Raw genomic sequence first — 24635 nt, 5'->3', positions numbered from 1 at the left:
ATGAAAATATGCTTTGATCAAGACCACATAACAATTTCTGTAATTTTATTAAACAGGAATGAAAGTTTTACATTGACACAAACCAACTAATATCACAAATCCTTTGCCAAATACTTATTGATGATGTATGTATTCAATTCAATTCAATTGAATGTATGTATGCATTGCTGTTTTTCCAAAATGATGTCACCTCCTGGAGGATGATTTCATTAAGGAACTGGGCCAGGTTGTAACAAATCTTTTAAGCTAAGAAAGCCCTTGGCTACAATAGGGTTTTCTTAACAGGTTGCTGTTTTTTGTTAAACAGAATGCAAAGTGAAATAGAGGATATAGGAAATACCTATACATTGATTACCAGTTAAAACAATGTCCTTTGAATACACCTGACATATTTTTTAAATAATACTTTATTTTTTAAAACATTGGCTTAGTCCAAAGTAGTGAAACTGATGAAAATTAGCCCATATGTTGACTTAATTGTGATATAAAGAAATAAAATATGATTTCTATCTTTCTATTGTGAGTTAATAGTTGTAATATTTTATCCAATATATTAAGACGTGACAGGTATATGAAAATGTTCTTCAAAGTGGTGTGTGGATTGCTACAGAAATGAAACTCTTTATTATGATCAACTTATGAAACATACTGTAGTCCTGTCAATTGTTTTTAGATAGCATTTCCCTTATGATAGATATCAACACTTTCTGCCACATCAGCATACCAATACTAAGGGAATGAAGTAGACGTCAAATTGTTTGCATATTTAGTTGCACAAATGCAAAAGACTTAATTCATTTGCACAAACTCAAAAGCCATGTGTCTGAAAAAAAATGTCTGAATTTAAATGCCATGAATCATATTGCAGGCATATAGAGTGCATCTAGAAATAGACTTTAATGGAAGTTTTCTGATTCACTTCCACACGCTAAAGGAGAACATGGTTATATTGCTATTTATATCATAAAATGACTGGATTATACAGTGAAAAGTTAAACCACTTCACATATGATGCAATAAGAATGTGGTAATAAGTCTTTCCCATGTTGGAACATGCTGGCTGCTGCCCACTCAACAACATTTCCATCATAAAAATGTCAACAACCACAATTCCTAGTCAACGTGCCAAGATTACACATTGCATTTTAAGACGGCACATTGTTGGTATTTAGTAAACTGCTATTACTGTCTACTACAACAAATAATACAATAGTGACACCATAAAAAATTTTATTTAAAAAAAAAAAAAAAAAACTATAGCAACAACAAGCTTGTCATAATATATACATAAACTGTATAATGGGTATAATGTTAGGCAGTTATGTTTAGTCAAATCTGAATTTTACAGATACATGAGACCACATAACTAGAATTTGAATAGTACAATGAATAGTACATGATACATTTTCATATTGACAGTATTTTGGAATATACACTCAGCAAATCAAAGGGAGAGAAATTATGTTTTTTAGTGGCATAGAGCCAGAAAAAAGTCCACCTGTAGTCAATAATTTTATCCCTTAAAACTCATCTTTGATCATCAAAATTACATATCTAAAAGTCTATAAAAATTCTTCATGCCTTAAAATATCTTGAATGTAACTCTACAACCTGGCCTCATTTAGTATACGCAGAACCATGAATATGCCAATTAGTCCCCGCCTCCACTCACTCACACCAGAGATTCACTCGTTTACGATCATACGTTGACCTGATTGGTTACAAGATAGTTTGTGACGTCAGAAACACTAGTGATTTCAAACCGCGTTTTTGAGACTGTCTTTGGTTCACTGCAGTTTTAAGGAGAAAATACTCAGCAATGGTGTTGACTTGTGCATTTGTACATGGTTTGTCTTAAAACATATTAAAAACACCACATAGACATATAAACAACATTAAAAACTTGATTTGCACCACAGGGGGACTTTAAGAATGGCAAAAGAAACCAGAATACAGAGATGGAAAGCTCCGAACCCATCCAAAATCTTGGATCTGAGCGAAATCTGGTAGTTGCCCTTTCTACGGTGAATTCATCTGCAATGTAAACAAGAAAAACATGTCATGTCATATTCTGATTAGTTTGCTTTTCTTAAATATATGAATGCTCAAACAGTTATGTTTTGCTTATTAGTGACAGCCCCAAATTACCCACAAGATATGGTTCTGAGCAACAGCCTGAAAAACCCTGAAACCACGTTGAATTTAAACAAGGATATAAACTAAATTTTATGGGTTTGAAAATGAATAATACACATTTAAGATTATGCATGGTTAAGTCACTAACCAAATAAGCAAAAGTGTGACATTGACCATGTAAACAATACAATTTAAAAATAAATAAATAAAATAAAATACACATTGTGAAATTTGTTAATATTTCACTCCAATTGCTATGCAAATAATATAATTTGTAATGAAAAAAGTATTTAAAATAGATTTAAATGTTACATTTTTTACCCCACCGTGTGTGTGTATTCTATATATTTTAGGGCTGTCAAAATTTTAAATGTTTTTTTTTTAAATATTTAAAGCTATTAACGTAGCATCCGTTTTCCGTTCTGCTAGTGGGACGCCCGGTGGCTATTTTTGGTACAGCGTTGAAACAATGTCTTAAGAACTTAAACTTTTGTTATATCAACTTCAAATTTTAATCTCCTGTCTGTGTGACACACACATGACTTGTGCGCACAGAAAGCCGCTTCAGACAGCGTGCATTCTTTGAACAGACAAAAACACACAAACGTATGCCAAAATGCCTTCTTTGTCGAGTATCCTCGTAAGCACAGTCTTAAATGAGTTAAATAAATTCTTAAATGACTAAAGAGTTGTGAGGCCATGAGATACGTGTCAGATCCGCGTCTCGTGCTTCAGATCTTTAAGTGACAGCAGCCAAATAAACCTGCGGCTGGGATGTCTGTCATTAATGTACAACCCCATTTCCAGAATAGTTGGGACATTTTGAAAAATGCAATAAAATCAAGAATCTGTGATTTGTTCATTCTCTTGAACCTTTATTTAACTTCAGAAAATATTTCCAATGTTTTCACTGACCAACTTAATTTTTATTTTGTAAATATAAACAAGTTTTGATGGCTGCAACACACTCCATAAAAGTTGGTACAGAGGCATGTTTACCACTGTGTCACATCACCATTCTTTTTTAATTACACTTTTTAATCATTTGGGAATTGAGGATACTAATTGTTGAAGTTTTGCAGGTGGAATATTTGCCTAATCTTGTCTGATATAAGACAGCTGCTCAACAGTGCATGGTCGTCGTTGCCCGATTCTCCTTTTCATGATGGTTCATACATTTTCAATAAGAGATCTGGACTGCAGGCAGTCAGGCACATCCACTCTACAGTAGAGTGGATGTAGAGTGACTAGAAACCACTCAGTTTTAGTATGTGCAGAATGAGACCTGGCATTGTCTTGCTTCCCAGGAAAGATGTCATCTTGATGCAAATATATGCCTCCATGACAGTGGTACCTTCACACAAATGCAAGTCACCCATGCCAATTGCACTGATGCACCTCCATACCATAATAGATGTCTGCTTTTGCACTTGTGGATGGTCCCTGTCGTCTTTGGGACTGAGAACTCGATGTCTGTTTTTCCCAAAAACAAGCTCAAACATGGACTCATCTGACCACATTTCCCCGGTGTTTTAGACCATCTGAGATGAGCTCGGGCCCAGAGAACTCGCCGGCATCTCCGCATAGAACTGATGCATAGCTTTCTCTTTGCGTAACAGATTCAAGTGGCATTTCTAAATGCAGCGTCAGACTGTGTTAAGTGAAAAAGACTGAGAAGCTCCTTTTTCACCCAAACATGATCCCATCACCTATTACCAATTCACCAACTCATTGTGGACTGTTCCAAAAGAGTTGGATAATCTAACCTTTATAATCTTTTCACTTTTATTTTGCCTCTGTCCCAACTTTTTTGTAGTGTGTCGCAGCCATCAATATCAAAATTTGTTATATTTACAAAATACAATTATGTTGGTCAGTGAAAACATTGGAAAACTTTTCTTTGTACCTTTGTCAGTTAAAAGAAGGTTAACAAATTAACAAATCAGATTGTGAATTTTATTGCATTTTACAAAATGTCCCAAGTTTTCCGGAAATGGGGTTGTAAATCAAAGAACAAAAGACAAAGAAAAGAAAAATCACAGAAAATCACTTACTGCTCTTGACTGAATAACTTCTTTAGCTTTAATAAGGATTAATCTATAATAAATGTATAACTTATGCAGTGAGGAACTGTGAAGTAACGTAATTTAATTTCTGTATATTTTCTCCGTTAGATCAAATATTTAAAATAACTGCCTTTATGTTGTTTCTACATTAATTTGGAGATTAAAGGTGCAGTAAGTGATCTGGGGAATGCTAATGTTAGCCTGCTAGCATTGAAAGCATACGATCTCAGCCTCCCTGCAAATCACCGTCCAAACCATGCCTCCTCCACAACACATGAAGGCACACACACACAGCTGCTCTCAGCAAAGGGTCTCAAGAGATGGCGTTAAACAACCTCATGTCTCAAAGCAGATAAAATAACAATAATAATGAACGTAAACAACTTGGAGAGCTCTGACCCCAGTACCACCTGACTGCTGCAGATTCATTGCGGTGTTTATACGGTTGATATGGAAACGCATAATTCAAATGTGTGAGGACATGAACAGCTTCGGTTAGAACGTCACGGGTTGCCATCTCTTAATTACGGTAGTTATGGCGTGAACGCAGCATAAGCTCGTTGTTTTGGAGGATGTTTTGTAAATATGGCTGCTGTTTGTTTGCGGTGCTCCATGACCAAACATCAGTCTAACTCTGCACAGCATGAAACGTGCTGATGACGTATGATGTCTGCGTGAACAGGGTGCGTGAGGGTATGTAAAAACAAGCCCTGACAGGCAGGACATTGTATTATTTCATTCGGACCGAATATAATGATTGGATTTACATTTTATGGTCCTATGCCTTCCACAGACAATATATATTTATAAAAATACATTTAGACCATAGTGATTGCTATCCGGATATGAGGAGACTTTCAACCAGTATTACAAAAAATCTTTCTGTAGAGAATCACCTATTGCACCTTTAACTGTGAAATTATTACAATTTAAAAATGTATTCAAAACTTTAATGTTAGGTGCGATCAATCATGATTAATTACAGAAAGTTAGCAATTAATTTGTGTTCTTTTTTTTAAATCGATTGACAGCACTAAAATATATATATATATATATATATATATATATATATATAAATATATAAATATGTAAAAGATGATATTTACAGCGCTTTCAAACTCAAAGGGACTGAGGTGCTGGGTGATAATTTCAAACATTCCAGGAGACATCGGAGGTTCGGGAGAGGAACATGCATGTTGGACTGGACCACTGAGAAATGAGGACATCAAAGAAAGTAAAAGAAAATCATTATCAGTTTATCATACAATCATGCAACACTGAGAGACAACAAATTATAAAATTAAATATTAATCATAAAGAAATTAAGGTACTCACTTCCGACGGGAAATTGGAACTAACTGTGTCTGAATGTAAGGACAAACTGTAAAAGGAAAAAACAACAACAAAAAACAGCATTTTAGCATATGCCATTTCTTTTTTTTCTTTTTATCATTATTTTTTTATTTAACAGACAGTAACGAACAATCTAGTAATTCCAGAATTCCAGAAGTGAAATAAAAATGTGTAAATGTATAGGTGTGTGTGGGTGGGTGTGAGTGTGGGTGTGTGTATGTGTGTGTGTGCATAAGCAAAGTAACCATTTATTATTTATTACCATCATCATTACCATCACCACCACCACTCCTCACTACCATCATACTGCCAACATTGTATTAGTCAATTTTTATTTTTATTCTTATTTCCATCTTTCCTCCTACGTAACAATTACCATTGTCAGCACTCTCCAAAAATAAAAGATACTATAATTAGATAATATAAGATAACCCTCCCCCACATCTCTTCAGTCCCTATTTTCTCCTTTTTTTTTTTTGTATGTTATGTGTAGTGTCTAAGGTGCATTAAAAGAAGGGGTACAGTGTGAGAGTGTCTCAACTTGATGCTGTCCCATGGAAACCACTTCTCGCCTGTCTTGCCTGCCTAAGTGTTTATGAGGTTTTTCAAACGTATATGCGTATATATATATATATATATATATACACAAACACACATCTTTTTTTTTATATTCTACGTTGTGGTGCATTAAAAACACATGAAAAGATTAGGGGGGAATTTGGAAATAATCAATTGATTTAACGATAACAGTAGTGATAACAATAAACACCAGGTTAGTAATTCCAAAACAGCACTAACAATAATAATAATAATAAAAATAATAATGATGATAATGATGATGGCAATGGTGATAGCAATGATGAGAGCAATGACAATAACAACAGCAATTACAACAATAATTAAAATAAAAATAGTAATCATAACAGTAACAGTAATGATAATAATGACAATGATGACAAAAATGCAGTAATATCCGTGGGTTGATTAAAAAGGTGGGAGGAGTCGGAGTTGAGAGGAGAGAAAGGATTCATAGTTGTAAGAGGTCAGAAAGTGTTGGATGGCAGAGGTCGGTTTCAGATGCGTAATTATAAGGGGGAGATGTGTGTAGTGAAGTCTGTAATAAGATTTTTCCAATGGTTAATGTGTATGTTGTTACGAGTTTTCCAGTTCATGAGGATAGTTTTCTTGGCAATGGTTAGAGCTATGAGGAGCATTTTAGAGTTTATAGTTTTATCAGTGAATATTGTGAGGTCTCCCAGCAAGCAAAGAGAGGGCGATAGTGGGATGCGGTAGCCGACTAGTGGATAGTGACTGTGTGACATCTTCCCAAAAGTGTTTGATTGGAGTGCATGGATTGCATGGATGCATGTATCTGTAGAATTGTGATTGCAATGTGTGCAAACTTCTGATGCGAGACCCATTTTAGCTAATCTATTGCCCGTGTAGTGTTTTCTATGAAGTGTTTTGTATTGTATTAATTGAAGATTAGCATTTTTGGACATGAGATAGATGTTTTTACAGATTTGGGTCCAGAAGTTGGCATCAGGAGCTATTGAAAGATCGTTTTCCCATTTTCTTGTTGGTAAGTATATGGTCTGAAGTTGATTTGAAATAATTTTGTATATTTTAGAGAGAAGTTTCTTTGGAGAGGAAATGTTAACCAAGTCTGATATTGCCGGTGGAAGTTCTAAATTTGTGGCTCTGATGTTTATTTTTGCCAGAACAGAAGATTTGAGTTGTAGGTATTTTAAAAATTCATTGCTCCCGATGCCAAACTCCTGGGCCAATTGCGGAAATGTTGTTAATGTGTTAGATTTGAAAATATGGTTAATGTGAGTGATACCCCTTTCAGCCCATGTGCGAAAATTCAGTGTTTTTTTATTGCTTATGAAGTCACGGTTGTTCCACAGTGGGGTGAGACTTAGATGGAGCTAATATAGAATTTGTGATTTGGTGAAACTTCCACCAGGCAGTCAGAGTGGCGGCTATAGTTACTGCATTAAAACATGTGTGTTGTTTGATTGATTTGGTTAGGAATGGTATGTCAGCTATATTTAATTCTTTGCATAGTGATTGTTCTATATCTAGCCATATAATATCAGATTGGGTGGGGTGGATCCATTTGTATATGCATTGCAGTTGGTTAGCCATTGAGTAATAATGAAAATTTGGTGCTTCTAGTCCTCCTTGAACCTTGTTTTTTTGTAGTGTAGTGAGTTTTATCCTTGGCGTTTTATTTTTCCAGTAGAAGTGAGTGATAATGGAGTCTAGTGGTTTAAACCAGGTGAGTGTGGGGTGGGTTGGGATCATTGAGAATAGATAATACATTTTTGGTAAAGTCATCATTTTTATTACTGCTATCCTGCCAATTATGGATATTGGAAGGTTGAGCCATCGAAGCAAATCATCTTCTATTTTTTTTAGCAGTGGTGTGAAGTTGAGTGTTACCAACTCTGACAGTCTGGAGGAGATCTTAATGCCTAAGTAAGTGATGTGATCATGACATATACCGGTAGGTATAGGTGATTGGTGGGGTGCCACATCCCATTTGGTTTTATGTAAAGGGAGGATGGAAGATTTGTTACAGTTTTATTGCGTAATCTGATATTTTTGAGAAGGACTGGATTGTTTTAATTATTTCTTGAGTAGATGCTAGAGGTTCTTGTATAAATAGTAGAATATCATCTGCATAAAGTGAGATTTTTTGTGTTTGTTGTGGTGTTTCAATACCTTTGATTGCTGGGTTTTGGTGGATAGCTGCTGCTAAGGGTTCAATAAAAATAGTGAATAGGGATGGAGAGAGTGGACATCCCTGCCTCGAAATAGTATACGCTATTTCTAATCTTTCCACAACTCTGCACTTTCCACAAATAAAACAATAGGTCTAGAAACAAATGGTCAGTGAAAAGAGGTGCTCAACAAAATTAAATATTAAATGAGCTAATTATAATGAATGGTTTTTAACTTTGAAACACAAGTACAGTATAAAACTTTGATTTGTGTGACTTTATCATTTTCTAACAAAATACATAAAGTAAACATTAACATTCAATAGAAAAAAAGTGTATTAAACATAAATAAAATGAAACACTCCAATGGACAATGTAGACCAAATTATGCTGTCACTTAATAGGCTAACATTTTTTCTTATATCTCCCATAAAATAAAGAAAAAGGTTGTATGATCATTTAAAAAGTTCCTTTAAAAAGTTTGGGAACAGGGCTGAGTAGTTAATCACGATGAATAGTCAAAAATAGTGTAAAAATGTAGTGTAGAATTGCAAATAATCAAAGATATTTGAAAATGAACAAAGACATTTGCTTTACTGTATCAACCCCGTCTCTTACCATAAGGGCCATTTGGAATTCCTAAAGGCAGAGGTGCTTATAGTGCTCATATGTGTGTATTTCCGGGGTCTACGAATTGTCACACCTTTAGTACGGTGGGGGAAGTTGTAATTATCTGATTGGTCAGTTTAAATGTCTCACATTTGGGTTTCAGTCACATGGTCAAGGAAGAGATAAAAGAAGATTGTAACTGTTGCTCTGTCTCTTCTTTTCATCTGGGTCCCTTTCTTGGGGCACTCTTTTTTGCCTCCTCTTTTCTTTGTCTCTTTCTCTCTACACTTTCTCACTCTCTCAGGGAACAGTCTACATATATGCTGGGTAAGTTTTTATCATCTCATGCATCTATTTTGTAACTATTTTAAGTGTAACCATAACCAGATATTGTCTACTACAAATGATGTGCTAACTAATTTTGATTTGGTATTGACTTTGAAGTGCTACCTATTGCAAAACAATATCGTCACCCTATAGCAACACTCTCCCACATATTTTGCTATTAAAACTGCGCTTATTTCCGTCATTGGTATAAGTAGCAGTGAGTGGTAATAGACAAGAAATGTACAGTTTTCTACCATCTTGCTGATAATGTTTCTTTAGTCATTCTGCCATCCTGCAGCCTGAACCTCTGTAGGCAAACCACCCTAACAGTAGATAATGGAAAGAGATTTCCTGTTCCTTCCTGCCATTTCTTAGGCGTGTCACAACTGTACAGAATGTTTTAATTTTTTTGTGATGGAGAAACAGTAACATGGCTGTACACAAAATATGGAACACAGTGAAATATTATAAACCAGATAAAGTTTACAGACATCTAACCTTTGTTTTGCTGGCTATTGTAATGTTTTCCAAAAGCCTCGTCCTTCGGGATGTCGGGGTAAAGGAACTTCAGAGGATTCTCTGGGACAACACCATCTGCAATGACCTTATAGTCCCGTATTATATCAGCAATGGGCAAGGCGTTGAGACGGTTTTTCGTGTACGGCTCTACAGAGATGAACTTTGGGTCTCCTGTGGGCAGAATACATGTGCTTAAGATTATTTAAAAACATATTAAAATTAAAGGCATTAAAGATAAAAGGCATCTTCTAAATTTTGGAACAACTCCAAGGATGGAATTTCCCTCAGCAAATCCAAGTGAGGATATTACAGTAACTGCTTAACTTGGCACGAGTTCCTGAACTGTGTGGGCTTGCAAACAGAACATTTTAACTGTTCACTGCGTGGAACTTGTTTTGTGTTACTATCTTTATTTTACAACTGGACACCTGTGACATCATGTCCCCTACCTGTGAATATGGTCATTCAAACATAATAAGTAGGAGAAAAACAAACCATTTTCATCCTGCTCGACCCAGGTGAAGGTGATTCCTCCAAGGTGACTTTCGCTAAAGCGTAGCAGGAATGTCCCTGGCTTCTTCTCCTTCAATAAGGCGCGTTCCATCTCTTTACTCACAAATCCCATTATGTAACTGACAACCAAAAACAGCAGAATCCATTGAGAAGCAGAAACAAGTTTTGCAAAGAGCAACAAATTAATCCAGCATGGCAGATAAATCAAAATTCTCATTTATAAATATACTGATTAATATATTTGGTTAAAACAGTTCAATCCAATTTAAAATTGTTTACCAAATAGTTGTATTCATGTATTGCATGGTTATTAGAATAACAGAGCTAATATGCGTTTATTATGTGTTCTATTTATCATTCATCTGAATGCCATAAGAACTTTAGGCCACTGACCCATCAATCCAAACAGGAAGTAAATGTTTCTTAATAAGGTCCAGGATAGAGTCTAGCCACAGCCAAAAACTAAATGATTTTCCAGGGATGTTTTCCTGAGAGCAACAGAAAAAGAAATAAAACATTGGATTTATATTGTTGTGGTTTTCATGATGCTCAAGTACAATTTGAACATAACGAGAGAATATAATATTTATTCAATATTACCTTCCAGAACTTGGACCAAGAAACCTGGCAGTCATTAAAAGAAGCGTGTTGACCTTCAGAAACAATTACAAAACACTGTTTAGATGGAGGCAAAAATAAGTTCACAATAAAACTGAAGGGAAAAAATGCATGAGGAAAAACGAAAAGCAGCTGACAATGACATAAAATGCCCTATTATACTATAATATCATAATAATCCAACATGTTTATAAAAACATACCCAGAAGTTTATCTCCCAGCATGTTAAGCTGCTCCTTGTTGAGTCCTCGGCCTGCAAAACTGGAGAACTGCCAACTGAGCACCTCAGAGAGTTGGCTCCAACTTGCCCGCAAAGGGTTCCCGAAGAAGCCAAGGTTCTAAACATGTCAGAGAAGTTCAAATAGTACTATAAGTCAAGTCTGGTCACTGATTAAAACTATGACCTCTAGTTCTTTTAGTCATATTATAAAACACTAGACCACATGCAGACCGTAACCATGTTTCTACCAAGTGCTGCAAGCTATAGACAAGATACTATAAGTCTAGACATCCATTAATTTGCATCTGCATCAGAACTTTGAGAAGCCCACCTTAGGGTCGTCAGTTAGCAGGTTGTACCACATGACGGAGGCCCAGCCCCCTGGAAGCTGACTGACATTGGAGATGACCACCAATGGCAGGGAGCAAGTCTGCACAGGAGAAAATATAAACCAAGTAAGCGGTATCATGGTTAATAACATAAAAGACCATAAAACCATTGTATTAGCACACTAATTTCCCATGCAAAGATTACAGCTGTTCTTCCCAGAATTATAAATTGTCATGTAATAATTTATAAAACATGTAATTTATGAATCTACTGAATATAAATAAAACATTACAGACAAAAATGTGAGTCATAATTTTCAATGAAACTTTAAATACAACTACTCCTACATATTTTCCTGTAAAGTGATGAACATTGAGAAATACAATTTACCATTAAAACTGACTTGACTTTAATAAAAAAAAATCTTGAGTTCTGTTTCAAATGTCCTTTTGAACTTTCTATTCACCAAAGAATCCTGAATAAAATGTATAACAGTTTCCATAAACATATTTTTTTGAGGGATCATGTGACATTAAAGACTGGAAATTCACCTTTGCTTTAGATTTTAAATGTGTTTTTGACCAAATAAATGCAGCCTTGGTGAGCAGAAGAGAATTCTTTCAAAAATATTTTAAAAATCTTACCAAACCCGAACTAGACAATTTCTAAGGCATGAATTTATCTACACTCACCTAAAGGATTATTAGGAACACCATACTAATACTGTGTTTGACCCCCTTTCGCCTTCAGAACTGCCTTAATTCTACGTGGCATTGATTCAACAAGGTGCTGAAAGCATTCTTTAGAAATGTTGGCCCATATTGATAGGATAGCATCTTGCAGTTGATGGAGATTTGTGGGATGCACATCCAGGGCACGAAGCTCCTGTTCCACCACATCCCAAAGATGCTCTATTGGGTTGAGATCTGGTGACTGTGGGGGCCATTTTAGTACAGTGAACTCATTGTCATGTTAGAGAAACCAATTTGAAATGATTCGAGCTTTGTGACATGGTGCATTATCCTGCTGGAAGTAGCCATCAGAGGATGGGTACATGGTGGCCATAAAGGGATGGACATGGTCAGAAACAATGCTCAGGTAGGCCGTGGCATTTAAACGATGCCCAATTGGCACTAAGGGGCCTAAAGTGTGCCAAGAAAACATCCCCCACACCATTACACCACCACCACCAGCCTGCACAGTGGTAACAAGGCATGATGGATCCATGTTCTCATTCTGTTTACGCCAAATTCTGACTCTACCATCTGAATGTCTCAACAGAAATCGAGACTCATCAGACCAGGCAACATTTTTCCAGTCTTCAACTGTCCAATTTTGGTGAGCACTTGGAAATTGTAGCCTCTTTTTCTTATTTGTAGTGGAGATGAGTGGTACCCGGTGGAGTCTTCTGCTGTTGTAGCCCATCCGCCTCAAGGTTGTGCGTTTTGTGGCTTCACAAATGCTTTGCTGCATACCTCGGTTGTAACGAGTGGTTATTTCAGTCAAAGTTGCTCTTCTATCAGCTTGAATCAGTCGGCCCATTCTCCTCTGACCTCTAGCATCAACAAGGCATTTTCGCCCACAGGACTGCCGCATACTGGATGTTTTTCCCTTTTCACACCATTCTTTGTAAACCCTAGAAATGGTTGTGCGTGAAAATCCCAGTAACTGAGCAGATTGTGAAATACTCAGACCGGCCCGTCTGGCACCACCAACCATGCCACGCTCAAAATTGTTAAAATTACCTTTCTTTCCCATTCTGACATTCAGTTTGGAGTTCAGGAGATTGTCTTGACCAGGACCACACCCCTAAATGCATTGAAGCAAGCAACTGCCATGTGATTGGTTGATTAGATAATTGCATTAATGAGAAATTGAACAGGTGTTCCTAATAATCCTTTAGGTGAGTGTACACTCACCAGCCACTTTATTAGGTACACCTGTCCAACTGCTCGTTAACACTTAATTTCTAAGCAGCCAATCACATGGCGGCAACTCAGTGCATTTAGGCATGTAGACATGGTCAAGACAATCTCCTGCAGTTCAAACCGAGCATCAGTATGGGGAAGAAAGGTGATTTGAGTGACTTTGAACGTGGCATGATTGTTGGTGCCAGAAGGGCTGGTCTGAGTATTTCAGAAACTGCTAATCTACTGGGATTTTCACGCACAACCATCTCTAGGGTTTACAGAGAATGGTCCGAAAAAGAAAAAACATCCAGTGAGCGGCAGTTCTGTGGGCGGAAATGCCTTGTTGATGCCAGAGGTCAGAGGAGAATGGCCAGACTGGTTCGAGCTGATAGAAGGGCAACAGTGACTCAAATAACCACCCGTTACAACCAAGGTGGGCAGAAGAGCATCTCTGAACGCACAGTACGTCGAACTTTGAGGCAGATGGGGTACAACAGCAGAAGACCCCACCGGGTACCACTCATCTCCACTACAAATAGGAAAAAGAGGCTACAATTTGCAAGAGCTCACCAAAATTGGACAGTTGAAGACTGGAAAAATGTTGCCTGGTCTGATGAGTCTCGATTTCTGTTGAGACATTCAGATGGTAGAGTCAGAATTTGGCGTAAACAGAATGAGAACATGGAACCATCATGCCTTGTTACCACTGAGCAGGCTGGTGGTGGTGGTGTAATGGTGTGGGGGATGTTTTCTTGGCACACTTTAGGCCCCTTAGTGCCAATTGGGCATAGTTTAAATGCCACGGCCTACCTGAGCATTGTTTCTGACCATGTCCATCCCTTTATGGCCACCATGTACCCATCCTCTGATGGCTACTTCCAGCAGGATAATGCACCATGGCACAAAGCTCGAATCATTTCAAATTGGTTTTCTTGAACATGACAATGAGTTCACTGTACTAAAATGGCCTCCACAGTCACCAGATCTCAACCCAATAGAGCATCTTTGGGATGTGGTGGAACGGGAGATTCGCATCATGGATGTGCAGCCGTCAAATCTGCGGCAACTGTGTGATGCCATCATGTCAATATGGACCAAACTCCCTGAGGAATGCTTCCAGCACCTTGTTGAATCTATGCCACGAAGAATTGAGGCAGTTCTGAAGGCAAAAGGGGGTCCAACCCGTTACTAGCATAGGGTACCTAATAAAGTGGCCGGTGAGTGTATATACACTGTGTATGTACACACACACACACACACACACACACACGCACACGCACACGCACACGCACACGCACACGCACACGCACACGCACACGCACACACACACACACACACACACACACTAAAGCACACCTCAAGATCAATATCCAGGCCCTGTAACATCAGCATGGCCTCAAAGTTGAGTGAGTGTAACTCCTCTGTTACTGACAGGGGACCCTGTAATAAAAACACAGTATTATTTGTTACACTTCAACGCCAAGATCAAGAATATACAGTCAGTGTGAGGCTGCCCTCTGTTGGCACTTGGCAGGATGATGCATTCCACATCGACTAACAACATGACAAAAATAATATCTCATAACAAGACATGAGACACCGCGTAGGACTTTTAAGATAAAAAAATGGGCCACTGTAAGAGATACACCTATATATATAAAGGCAGCAGCAGCTACTGTATTAGAAATAGTGCAGTCTTTCTTACCTCATTTCCTTTTCCTCCGGTAGGACACTTTCTCTCTTTCAGCTGCTGCAGAACACAAAGACATCATGAAATATCTTCCCTCTTAATGGCACAGTTCACCAAAAAAAATGAAAAATGTATTTTCTTTACCCACCCTCATGTTCATTTTCACACAGCTCATTTGGACAATAGTTTATAGTGGAAACACAATTTCAAGCTCAACAAAGAAAGAAAAAGAAAAAAAAGAACGCCATTTATGTGAGTTATTCACTTTTTGGAGCCATGGTCACTACAAACTGTCCTTGTACGGAATAAAAGCTTCAACATTTCTCCTTTTATGTTTCAGGGAAAACAACATCATCATATGGGTTTGGAACAACATGAGGGTGAGTAAATAATTACTCATTTACTTTCCTACAGTGGGTGAACTAATCATGTAATAGAAAGTTTCATAATAAACCGTATTAATCTTGAATCATGTGCTAGAATTCAGAGTGAAGTACCAGATGCCTGAACTCTACAGAAAGGCAGCCGGTCGACTCCTCAACATCCATCACTTTGGTGTTGTTGGTGAGGATGAAGAACTGTCTGTTCCTATATCAGGAAATATCAGTAATGTTAATTATGATATTTTCTGTTTAGTCACAATTTCTGTTTAGTACTGTTAATTACAGTAACCAACTATGTAGAATTTCTACAGAATTTAGCTTGTAAAGCATTGCTGTCTCCCTCCCCCCACACATAGCTGAAAAACTCATATTGAGATTCGGCCTAAATTAACAACAGGAAGTTGCTTCTTCTCTTTGAGGTTGAGTGCACTCACACTTTGCCTGGTGGAAGGTCTCTGCACACACAAATAGAAAAGAGTAGAAAAACATGGTCACGTTGGGCTAAACACACCTGTCATACAAACATTGCTTGCAAAAATGATTTTGAAACAGACTTGAATGTAAATGTAAGAAAGAGTATAGGTTATGCTATTGATGATTAATGATTATAGCGATTATAATATGTGGGTTATTCCTAGTGTGCAGTACTTTTTCATGTCCCTATCATATACTGTGTGTCGTAATATATATTTCACAATTTTAAAGATGGAATTCATATTAGGGATTATGATTATTTTAAGGAAATCAATAATTTCACTACTGGTACTTTGGTTTGGTTTGATCATTTTTGTCACGTGCTGCATTAATGTCTAAGAAACATTACAGTTGTTTTTTATCTAATCAAAATAAAGTAAACAAAGCATTTTTGTCTACGGAAATATTGAATGTTGCTACAGTTTTTTAATAGATTATATATAGTTTCGAGTTTTGTCTAAGTTGTTAATGAATCTATGTTGAGGCTAATTAAAGCTGCAGTCCGTATCTTTTCCTCTTTGTCGCCATCTCTCTGTTCGAAATCTGTAACTGCAGTGATTCGCGGAATTATCATCTTTACGTGGGTTGTAAATCGGCATGAAACAGCGCGGATGAACACAGTGCTTTGAGGCGAGTGCTGCTGTCAGTCACCGCGCTGTGTGGATACTGTCATACAGAATCACAGATTCACTTTTTGAAAGTTTGACCAACATAAGAATTTTCATAAGAAAATGTCTTCTGAACAAGTAAGTAAAATCCATTTTTGTTCTGACCAACTAAGGGGGAAAAAGCATTCGACATGATAAGCTTCGTTAGATTTAATCAACGCGATTTACAGCAACCGTGCAAATTATAGCCTACTTTGTTCTCAAATTGTTCATGTTAACAACATCAGCATTGCGTGACTAATGTTAAAATTAATGTGTTTTATGGTTATCTGTGTAGTTCAGAATTCATATTCTCCATAATAGCAAAACGAGAAAGGCACAACAAAGGAAACTCCATAACTGTGTGAATTAAGAAAACGTACTGTTACACGAGTGAACTATTGAAATGTCTTACTTGTTCAGCAGAAAAAAGCCGTCTCTTCTTCCGTTTTGAACCCATTCAAAACACGGAGTTCACGCACTTTTCAAAAGCCCCGCCGATGTTTAAATCCTTGTGTTCGCATGAGACGGTTTCTTTCTCTTTCTCTAGCCACCTTAAATCCGAAGTACGAAGTCTTTTGGGTTTTATAACTGCTGAATCTCCAGTTGACACTGATGATTGTTGTTTGGATCTTTCTGGATGCCATAAGTTTAATTATGTAAAGTGCTGCGAGAGAAGCCTATACATCTAAACATCTCGTCACGCGCAGTATAGCCGGCTAGCCGAAACTCCTTCTTTATGTGTACAGGTGTGACGTAATGACGCAAAGACATGCTCGAATTTCCCGCGGAAACCCACTAGTACCACTGGAATTAAAATCATTATTACAAGCTAACCGTTTTGAATCTAGCTATGGCAAGCAGATAGTTTTGACCACTGGCAGAATAAGTTTTTTTTAATATAATTATTTTGGATTATTTTTAACTTAAATAAGTTACGGACTGGAGCTTTAAGTGATTTATATATATATTAGGGCTGTCAAATGATTAATCACGATTAATCACATCCAAAATAAAAGTTTTTTTTACATAATATATGTGGGTGCACCGTCTATAATTATTTTGTATATATATATAAATACACACACATGCATGTATATTTAAGAAAAAATATTTATATTTATATATAATATAAATTATATATAAATCTATATACAGTATACATGAAAATATTTCTTAAATATATACAAGCATGTGTGTGTATTTATATATATAAAATAATTATACACAGTGCACCCACATATATTATGTAAAAAAAACTTTTATTTTGGATGTGATTAATCACGATTAATCATTTGACAGCCCTAATATATATATATATATATATATATATATATATATATATATATATATATAATAAACATATATATAATGTATTACTCTTCAAGTAAAGGCACTTGAGATTTGTCTTTGACAAAAGCCAGTTCATTGACATCATTCTCCAGGAAGTGACATCACATGTGGTAGGAAAACAACAGCACAAACCTCAGTAAATATTATGATGAATTATGTGGTGTTTTCTGACATTAGATGGTTTATTTCACTCTAAAACATTCCATACCGTCTAATAAAAATAACAGAAATTGTATGATAATATCAATAAAAGTAATAAAAGTAAAAAAACAAAAACAAAAAATATAAACACACACATATATGTAAACTGAATGTCATCCCTCACTGAGCAATGGCTAACTTTAGATTTCCATCTTGTTATGTTCCAGCCTGTTAAATGTCTTGACATTGTGTAAGTAAGCAAGTTATAAATATTGTTTAAGTGTCTGATCTTGACCAGATTATGTTTCTTTAAGACTCAAGACTTTACCCTTTTACAGAAATATTTCCTCATACTACAGCACCAGTATATTTCTTTTGAATAAGTTGGGTTGAAAAAGTATTGCATAATATGAATGACCCAGGTTTTCAAGATGTAGACATAATTCAGGAAACATACTTATCGAATGTTGTCTTGACTTTGAGTTGATAATCCACCTCAGGTAACTTAACCAGCAATCTAAAAAGAAAAAAGTGAACTTAAATGGGCAATATTTGTGTTTGACTTAAAGGCAGCCGACTCGTTGCGATTGCGAAATTAGACTTGTTTACATGAAGAGTTTGGAGGAGGCTGTGGTTCATACCTGACCTTGGTTGCAAACTGCACCTGTGTTTTGATGATTAGAGGTTTCTGAGGGTGTGTAGGCATGCAGGGCTGCTTCTCCACCACAAAGGAGCTGCAAACATGACCACAAAAGATTATCCAGGTCTCCTGATCATCCAGCACATCCTTTCTATTCTTCTCGTTCATTGAGTTTAATGCTTTTATGCCACTATAATCCCAAAGTGAATTGCTGTGCCTTAGTTGTAAATAAATGTAATGTGTTCCCTAAATTGTACCTTTTAATGAGGTGGTAGATGAGGTATTTGACTTGCTCCTCCATCTGAGGTCTCTGGAGAGGGATTGGATCGCTCTCGTAAGTGACTTTCAGAATCAGCTCGCCCAGTTTGTCCAGCTGCCTTTTAATCTGGAACAGACTTTGGGCTGTCAGGGTAAACCTGTAAAAGTGATATCACATAAACATTAGGTTTGATTAAAAGTTTAACAAGACTAATCTCGTTGCAACCATAAAACACCATAACAACACCATAGAAACCAGCCAACTGCCACAAGAAACCACATAGAAAGACGTGCACAACCGTTTAAATAGTTTGGTGACTAAGATTTTTTTTTATGTTTTTGAAAGCAGTCTTTTATGCTCACCAAGGCTAATACAGTAAAAACAGTAATATTGTGAAGTATTATTACAATTTAAAATAACTGTTTTAAATGTAATACATTTTAAAAAGTAATTTATTCCTGTGATGCAAAGCTGAAATTTCAGCATCATCATTCCAGTCTTCGGTGTCACATGATCCTTCAGAAATCATTCTAATATGCTCATTTGGTGCTTAATTAATATTTATTAATATTATTAATATTAAAAACAGCAGCTGGTTAACATTTTTTGTAAACCATGACATTTTTTCAAGATAGAAATTTTTATTACATTATAAACATCTTTACTGTCACTTTCGGTCAATTTAATGCATAATGCTTAATATAAGTATTCATTTCTAACAAAAAATAAATAAATAAAACTGACACCAAACTTTTGAACGGTAGTGTACATCCCTTCAAACTCCAAATCTCTTGCAGTTTTACTTCCTCCTTGTCTTTACATTGAGCATAGTGACAGACTTTTTAGTATGACAACATTTTTAAAATCTATATTAAACATCATAACAGAATTATGATATTATTTCTTTTTATTATATTTTTCTATATTTATATAGCGTTATACCAGTTCTGGAGCTGGTCCAGTCCTATCAGAACCGGTCCTCCGATGCAGGCGATCTGCTGCCTCCGTTTCCATTCCTTAAGTTCAGGGTTAAGCTGGTTGGAAATCAGGGCTTCAATTTCCTTTATAACATCTGCGATCTTTGACAAAATCTCCTGCAAAGGAACAACGAAGTGCAAAAACCAAGTTTAACAATGACCAGCCAACAACAATGCACACACCTGAGCAAAGACGTGTGAAAACACTCAAAACCACCCGTCTGAGGCAGGAAGTTCCCGGGGTAGTTCAAAAAGTACAAAACAATATAAATAAGCAAAACCTTTAACAAACGAGAAGAAGAGAAAATGGTTGAGAAGAGAAACACAGAAGAGAGTAATTACAGGCTAGACTTGCCTTTCTTTTGAAATCCAGGCGATTCAGTATTTCCTGAAGTGTGGTGACTTCTTGCTTCATGGACAAAGAGTTCCTCTCAACTGGATCTACAGAATTTTAGAGGATGTATTTCATAGATGTATTTCAAAAACCATCTCATAAACAATCATAAAACGGCAGGATGGAGACATTTTTGGAACATATTCTGAAGTTATCATGGTCATTCGATGGCTCACCTCGAAGTTGGAGCGTTTTGTAGCGAAAGTCAAAATCATCCTGCATGTCTTCAAGATACTTCACAGCCTGGTCCAGCATCTGATGGATAGAGCATGTTTGAATAATTCCACATGTCATGCATGCACTTTTTCATAAACCTAAACCATGTCTGTGATGATAACACTAAACCAATACTAAACGTGAAATACCTGAACGCTGCTTCTAATCACTGCCACTTTGTTGTCAAGAACTTTCTGCTTCTCCAAAGCGGCTGAGTTTTGCATTGACTTCTCCAGTGGTCCCTGCCATTAATGAAATGGAAACATGGAAAACAGAAGATCAAAATCTACAGCGAGGTCCACATGGAAAATTTGGGATTCAACAATTTTAACCCGGAGAATATACAAAAGTTTAGGTTAAGACATTGAATAAGAAATATTAAGGATCTGCATTATATTAGGTCACAAATCAACATCTGTGTTGGCAATACCTGTTCCTGCATGCTAGCTGTGGATAAGATGCGTCTTTCTTCCCTCAGGCAGTTACAGATGACGGCAGCCATGTGAATAGTATTCGCCTTGTATTTAACCTGAATGAGTGATGCAACAGCGTTCACTGACGTGAGACCGGGTATTCTATTCACACTACATCGTACACTGGTAAAAATACATTTTAATGTGAAAAAGGATAATACAGTGGATGTCTGATTAGCTGGAATGTGGAGAACGTGGGACTCAGAGTGGGAAAAAAAGGAGTAGAATCGCTATCCAATGAGGTTCATTGCTGTTTTGCAGAGGTTAACAATCAAACAACTTTGAAAATGTATTATTAATAAGATCTACAGCATTATTTGAAGTTGCACTTTATTTTACAGTACGTGAACTTACGTGTAGGCTACTTACCTAAGAAAGTACTGGGTGATGTAAGGTAAAATAATTCTAAAAATAATTGGCTGACAGTAAAAGCTCAACACCATTTACAGGAATCATGTATCATGAGGAATGTGGCATAACAATCAGTTAAGTAATCTTGGAAAGTGAAAGTTAAAATGAATAACCATTGATGTGAATGAAATAGATCATGGCTAAAATGTAATGCATGACGTTATAGAGGTCTGTTTTGTTTCCAATTAAGAAATGGGTTTGAGTTTTAGCAGATTTGATGTCAATGAGATCCAAAAGCAATGATGTTTAATGTCATAATTAATGTTGAACCTGATGCAAAACGTCTAAATGCCTCATGTTTGATTTGAAAGCATATGGCAGATGGAAACATTACTAGTGTAAATCAACTTATTTCAGTCTGGTCATCACACAAATGGCTTTAGAAGAGGGCACTTTAATTTTTGAGTGATTTTTTTCCTTGAAATAGATTCATTTCAGATTAATTCAGGGGTGTAAGTGACATTTGTTAGATGGTACAGAAAATAATAATCATCTGTCAAGTTCTTTTGAACTTTTCTGTTTTTAGACAAAAAATACTGTGGGTGTTTCGTCTAGACGTTCTTTTTTTCATGCAATATTTATGATATTTATAAAGGTTTCCAACATAAAAAAAATATATAAATAAAAAAAATAAAAAAACATTTTGGCAGCCTCCCTAAATACAGTCTATGTAAATAAGAAAAAAAAATATGCTGTCTCCCCACGCTGTGCTCTGTCATTTTGTGTTTTGGGGTGGCAAAACCAGTTACAGACAGCTACAGTATGTCTTTTTTTTTTTAAAGCGAAACCCCCGACCTTTGATTCTTCGGTGGAAGTTTCTTCGGATTTATCTACTGAGAAATCCCCATAGCACTCATGAAAATCTTCCTACTAGACTTCCTTTCAAGACTTTGCAACTACAGCTAACACATCAAAATAGTATCTTACGTACATGTCAGCAATTGCGTATAGACTTCTACGCAATTATTAATATTCTAAATATTCTTACTTACTAAATGTGGTAAACTCTATGTGAGGTAGGTGACTGTTTCCACTGAAGTCCATGAAAAGTTATCAGAAACCACATCTGAGTACACAAGCATCCGTTGACGCAACCGAATACAGCTCTTAAATGATCATTTATAATTAATTAGCATTTACTTGAGTTATATTATTGTTATATAATTAACTTGTTGACTATTACTGTAAATCTCAATATTGAGCCATATGGATTATTTCCTGCTAAATGATCACATAGAAAATGTGAGCGTGCATTTAAATAAAGTCATATCAACAGTTCACAAGTACATATGTGCACTTGCCTTTTCTTTCACTTCTCAGAGTAGGTGAGAAAAAATAGGCAAGGAGGCATCACTAAACGAAACTATGCTTTTGATACACACAACTGTCATTTAAAGGGCAAGAAAAATGCTTTCATTAATGGAAATGATGATGCCCAGGGTTGCATCAGACGGGTGGAAATAACAGGAGGGCAGTGTGCATCTGTTACCTGTATCTGATGAAATATTCGTTTTAGGTTGTGCCTGTGAAGAAAGTTCTGCTCCTGAGAACACTGCCTCTCCAGCTGAATGAGGAAGTTATTGAAGAGTACAGTAGCCATAGATTCATGGTTTGAAGCTGTTTCCCTGTGGCGATGAAGATAAAAATGCTTTAGCAGGAGGCATAATACCTTTATGCACTGGAATTGTGTTACCAACATAATTTGTATTATGAGCATCAGAATATTTTAGGGTGAATGTTCTGTGATTGCTTTGGAATGGAAATGTAAAATGTGATTGAAAACACTAATTCTGATCAATATGTACAAAAATCCACATACCAATCTTGGCTTTCAATCCAGTTGGCCAGCACCTGCCTTAGCTCCATTGGAAAGTCATCATAAAAAAAGTCCACCTGTTCGAGGAACTTAATATCCAGTTGCTGGATTTGTTTCCATTGACTCATTGTATTGCTGGGGATAAAAAATAAAAAGGATAGAATTTAATATCGATTTAGACTTAAATAAATCTATGAATGAAAATATATTGTAATATATCAAATAAATAAAAACTATATTGCAATCATATCAAAGCAATGGTAACTAAAACGGATAGATTCAACTAATTTTAAGGGAAATTATAGGGGAGATAACATCATCTGTATAACCAATTAGAAATGCTACAGCGGTTGAAACCACTATCATCCATGACCATCATCTTCTTATCACACTCTTGAGGTGACAGTAGAGATTGTAAGATTCAGAGTATCTCAAATTGATTTGTGACCATGTTAATGAATGCTAAATGACTTAATCTGAATTAGAAGGTTCTTTTGTTACAGGGTGTTAGAAAACTATATTTGAAATTTGTTCCCAATTTATTTGCTGTAATGAATTAAATATTTATTATATACTTACTTGAAATTAAAAATTTTATGTAGAGAATGGTACTAGCAAAAGCAACAGATTCGATTCCAAAGGATTGCATGGACTGAACTGACCTTGAATGGAGTGCAAGTTGGCTTGGATAAAAGCATATGATGCTGACATTATTGTGGATATGATTTAAAACCTCTTTGTGTTTCTATTACTGTTACAACTAATTTAGTAGTGGGATAGGTAACAACAACAGCACTGTTCTGCTTGACAACTAATTAACATGGCTCAGGAATAAATTATATATTTGTAAACTATTTAATGTGCATTAGAGTATTATATTAAAGTTTGAGACATGTAGTGCAAGATGTTATATATTTCCCAGCCTCTCCTACCTTTCAGCAATAACTTTCATATAAACATCACACATATTACACATTTCATAAATCAAACTTGTACACAATTTTACATTTCAATTCTTTAATTGGGTTTTAATTGAAACCCAAAATAAGGTCCAAAAGAATTACCTGTTGCTCTTATGAGAGACACTCCAGAGAAGTTCACACAATGAACTTGATGTTTTCAGAGTAACCAGCAGCAGCCACGCTTTAACCAGAAGTTCCTCAAGAGTCTTGCCCACAGACTTACTGACCTGATCCGGCTAGAGACGCTTCTGATGTTCGAAGTCTGGAGATGGGTGTACGGTCCAGTTTCCGCTCATAAATTAAGTCCTATAGGGGACGAATTTCAGCTATCTTATCCAGTGATCATGACTGAACGGGTAAACAGGTGGGTTCTTCAAGGAAATGTTGAGCACTTCACGAACACGGAAACAAAGTAGCAGAAAAAAGGGGAACTCCCCTACACGACAGCAAGTGTGTTGGTAGGGTATTT

The 24635-nt window shown here is 36.3% G+C and overlaps 1 protein-coding gene across 7 annotated transcripts; it reads right to left on the bottom strand.

Moving 5' to 3' along the window:
- Positions 1-1518: 1518 nt before the first annotated feature.
- On the bottom strand, positions 1519-24577 carry stat4 (signal transducer and activator of transcription 4). 7 transcript variants are annotated; one of them, XM_056237705.1, is made up of 25 exons: positions 24269-24577; positions 23208-23339; positions 22878-23013; positions 20935-21033; positions 20654-20746; positions 20465-20543; positions 20250-20335; positions 19860-20011; positions 18916-19074; positions 18660-18752; positions 18476-18535; positions 15838-15858; positions 15518-15608; positions 15036-15077; positions 14687-14770; positions 11422-11520; positions 11073-11208; positions 10853-10905; positions 10646-10740; positions 10235-10371; positions 9719-9910; positions 8286-8318; positions 5538-5583; positions 5309-5411; positions 1928-2034 (listed from the first exon to the last, which is right to left on the bottom strand). In XM_056237705.1, exons 2-25 carry the CDS (start codon positions 23330-23332, stop codon positions 2020-2022), a joined length of 2229 nt encoding a protein of 742 aa, XP_056093680.1. In that variant the 5' UTR covers positions 23333-23339; positions 24269-24577; the 3' UTR covers positions 1928-2019. The 7 variants fall into 7 exon arrangements, with proteins under 7 accessions (XP_056093681.1, XP_056093680.1, XP_056093679.1 ...); XM_056237704.1 differs by having other exon boundaries at positions 15036-15080; positions 24269-24576; XM_056237707.1 differs by lacking the exon at positions 8286-8318 and having other exon boundaries at positions 15036-15080; positions 24269-24576.
- Between the last annotated feature and the right edge of the window lie 58 nt (positions 24578-24635).

This window comes from Rhinichthys klamathensis, unplaced genomic scaffold (genome assembly GCF_029890125.1).
Source record: "Rhinichthys klamathensis goyatoka isolate OS25496 unplaced genomic scaffold, OSU_Roscu_1.1 h1tg000497l_1, whole genome shotgun sequence".
NCBI lineage: Eukaryota > Metazoa > Chordata > Actinopteri > Cypriniformes > Leuciscidae > Rhinichthys > Rhinichthys klamathensis.
Note: the sequence above shows the minus strand (reverse complement) of the source record. Positions and strands in the feature narration are given on the sequence as shown.

Coding starts and splice junctions, on each gene's coding strand:
- stat4 (XM_056237704.1), bottom strand. CDS start 23,332: ATGAGTCAATGGAAACAAATCCAGCAACTGGATATTAAGTTCCTCGAA. Junction 10,372..10,645: donor CTTCCTGTTTGGATTGATGG/GTCAGTGGCCTA, acceptor TTTGGTTGTCAG/TTACATAATGGGATTTGTGA. Junction 9,911..10,234: donor GGTCGAGCAGGATGAAAATG/GTTTGTTTTTCT, acceptor TTCTGCCCACAG/GAGACCCAAAGTTCATCTCT.